The sequence below is a fragment of the Mucor mucedo genome (assembly GCF_025094135.1).
Source record: "Mucor mucedo strain NRRL 3635 chromosome Unknown EV154scaffold_429, whole genome shotgun sequence".
Lineage (NCBI taxonomy): Eukaryota > Fungi > Mucoromycota > Mucoromycetes > Mucorales > Mucoraceae > Mucor > Mucor mucedo.
In genome coordinates, this window is record NW_026252712.1 from 1 (window position 1) to 3,140 (window position 3,140).

Genomic DNA, 3,140 nt, shown 5'->3' on the forward strand with positions numbered 1-3,140 from the left:
CACGGACGCCATGAGTCTATGTTGGACAAAATTTCACAATCCATACCTATGCCCTCCATGGAACATGTTGCCGGCTATATTGCAGAAGTTGCAAACAGACCGGGTCAAGATGTGTACCCTGATTACACCGAATTGGATGGGGGCGATTTGGTACCCAAGACTGTTACAACTGTCTCGTCAAGAAGAACCCATAATCATACCTCGGGATCAAGTGTTGGCATCACCAGGTCAATCTCAGTCGCTTTTGGACAAGAATCAGCACTGGCAACTGGTAGCATGGCACCTTCACCTTTAACCATTCCGAAACAACGGCATGTTGATAATCCACCCACGTTAAATGAAGAATCAACTGCCATCATTAACAACCCCCACAGACTACAACTGCAACGACGACGCTACGATGGCGCCCAGCGACGTTTTCTTAATTGGTCTATTCAACATAACCGCAAAGTATTAGAATTTGTCAGCGCTATTGATATGGTCAATTATTTAGCTTATGGCCACGTTCACCACAAGTGGGCTTATAACACTATACTGCAGTATAAACAAGCTATTTTAAAGTTATACACCAAAGAACAACGAGCCCTCATTGCCAATGATGACAGCTACATCAATTTTTTTGCAGCTCTCAAAAATGATGCGGTTCTATCGTTTGATTTCCCGGTTATTAATTTGCAACCAGCCATTGACTTCGTACTTGGTTTAGGCGAAAACCAATCCATGAATCTTTTGCAACTAACACAGAAGCTCTGCTTTTTACTGGGTATTACGGGATTCCTACGTCCTTCTGATATTGAACGCATCGATGACAGCAAGACCATGGTTACTGCCGAATCGTTACGTTTGGTCATTCTTGCACCCAAAGAAAAACGGGCTGGTCGGCCAATTGAAAAAGTCGTGGTCATTTCTAACCACTCTTCTCCTCTGTTGTGCCCGGTAGCTACCTATCAAACCTACAAAACACATTTTCGGGCTGAGCCTCCTATAATTCGCCAGCACGCTCGCCTTCCACAATTCACCTACACTGCATTAGTTCGAAACACTACCGATACCAATCGATGTATTGGTTCAGAACGCATCAGTAAACACATTAGGTCTATCCTAAGTTTAGCCACCACCACTGCTACTACTTCTTCAACAAGCCGTAAAACAATCAAAGCGCGTGCCGTGGGATCTACTAGGGCCATTCTTGCAGGTGCAAAACTTGAAGACATATTGACTCATGGTTCCTGGGCATCTTCGTCTATTTTTGATACCTACTATAGGTTGAATCGGGCATCCGCCACCAATTTTTCAAATCTTATTTTGTGAAGTACCAACGCTTTACTCTGGATACACAACAAGAGTCTCCGACCTTATGAAGGATAATAGTTATTTAAGTTCGAAGCATAGCTGACGAACTCAACTTATTATCCGAAGGGGAGGAGACTCTTGTTGTCCCACCCTTTTATCCCACCCTATGTTATATTTATATTTTAGCTTATTATTTTATTTCTGTATGGATACGGTTCTATATTTATCCCAAGTATCATTTTATTATATTATTTATCATATTTTTTTTTTCTGAATTTCGCATTAATAAAGAAAAGATGGTAACACAACAAGAGTCTCCTCCCCTTCGGATAATAAGTTGAGTTCGTCAGCTATGCTTCGAACTTAAATAACTAGAAGCTATTTTGGCTCTTTCTATCTTCATACATGTAATATATGTGGACTTTTTGTAGAAAAATTCTGTTCCCGCCTTTCAAACACTTTTAAATTTCTGAGGGTCTGTTTTTTTAGTTTTAAGTTTTTCAAAGATGAGTCAGGCTTATGATGAGTTGACAAAAACTCATGGTGTTTCTACCTTGACAAAGTCCATTCCAAGATAAAACTCTTTAGTGAGAGTGAGGAAAAATATGTTGTTTTTGTTACTTGAAAGGTTGTGTCTTCCACCGGCTTATTAAGTTCTTCAAAACTGTCAACAGTTAAATATATTGTCTGAAAAGGAGACGCTTTTTCAAAGGACATGCTAAATACAGCAGGAAAAGTTGGTGCAGTGAAGTAAAAGACAATTTTTGGTTCCCGAAAAAAAACCACATGCAATAACATTTTTTGTGTCACACCAACTTCATCAGTATTCTTTTACCCCTGGAATCATCTTCAATAATAGATATATACAAATTTTTTTTGTAAAAAAGTGATGTAGACATTATGGATCATCTATAAATTACAATAAACGACGTTTTTTTAATCATTTGTCATTTTTATGTTTTGCGGTCGCGGTCCAACTTCTATAATTACCAGCGGTCCAGATATTTCCCAAAAATTGGACCGGGACCGGAGGTTTCGGTCTAAATTGAATTTTACTGCGATTAAGTTTTACGGCGTCCGTCTGCTTCACTGATTAAGCTGGCGTACGTGTACATGTGCCATGCTATCGCCTGTACCTACCCCTTCTTCTGTAATTACAATCATCTTCCGAACACGTTTCTTCTGCTGGCCGTTATCCTGCTACCGAGCAAGCTCCTCCTGCTGCTGCCGATCATAAAAATCGCTTTTAAAGTTATCTTCATGAAATTGGTAACGATAAAATGAATTTATTTTATTTAGTGTCGACCTGTAAGGGTCTGTAAAATCAACTGGAGCCAAAAACTCATCATTTTATGACATAAAGATGAACATAATCAAAATCAAGTTATAGCACATGCACTGAAATGCACACCCATCCGTAGTTATTGTGAAAGCCATGAATTTGGAGATTATGTATATCAAAGTAACTTTATCAAAAGGGGTTTTGTCTGAAGCGTGATACAATAAACACAGTTTTTTATGGACGTCATGACTGAGCTAGTGTATCATCTGAAAATCCCTAAATCCCGTGCTTTTGTTCATCAGTAAACTTCGAAGGCTAACTATAAAGTGTTTTTAAAAAAGGTGGCTAATTATGTGGAGTTCACATCTAGTGTAGAGGATACCTAACAGAGGCGAGGGCAAGAGCAGAACAGAATAGTTATTTAGGTGAGAACAAGGATGACAGAAATTATATATATATATTGTTTTATTATATGTTTAAAAATAAATGAAAGCCGAAAGAGGTTTATTCCAAGAAGAAATGAAAAGATATAAGATGTTGATTATAGAAGTACACATAAATAAAC

General features: G+C 38.5%; 1 protein-coding gene across 1 annotated transcript; it reads left to right on the forward strand.

The window, feature by feature from the left end:
- Window positions 1-477: 477 nt before the first annotated feature.
- EV154DRAFT_433286 (uncharacterized protein) lies at window positions 478-1,311 on the forward strand (the record flags this gene model as incomplete). Its single annotated transcript, XM_051596728.1, has 1 exon — window positions 478-1,311. The coding sequence occupies one exon, from the start codon at window positions 478-480 to the stop codon at window positions 1,309-1,311; it is 834 nt and encodes a 277-aa protein (XP_051449813.1).
- Between the last annotated feature and the right edge of the window lie 1,829 nt (window positions 1,312-3,140).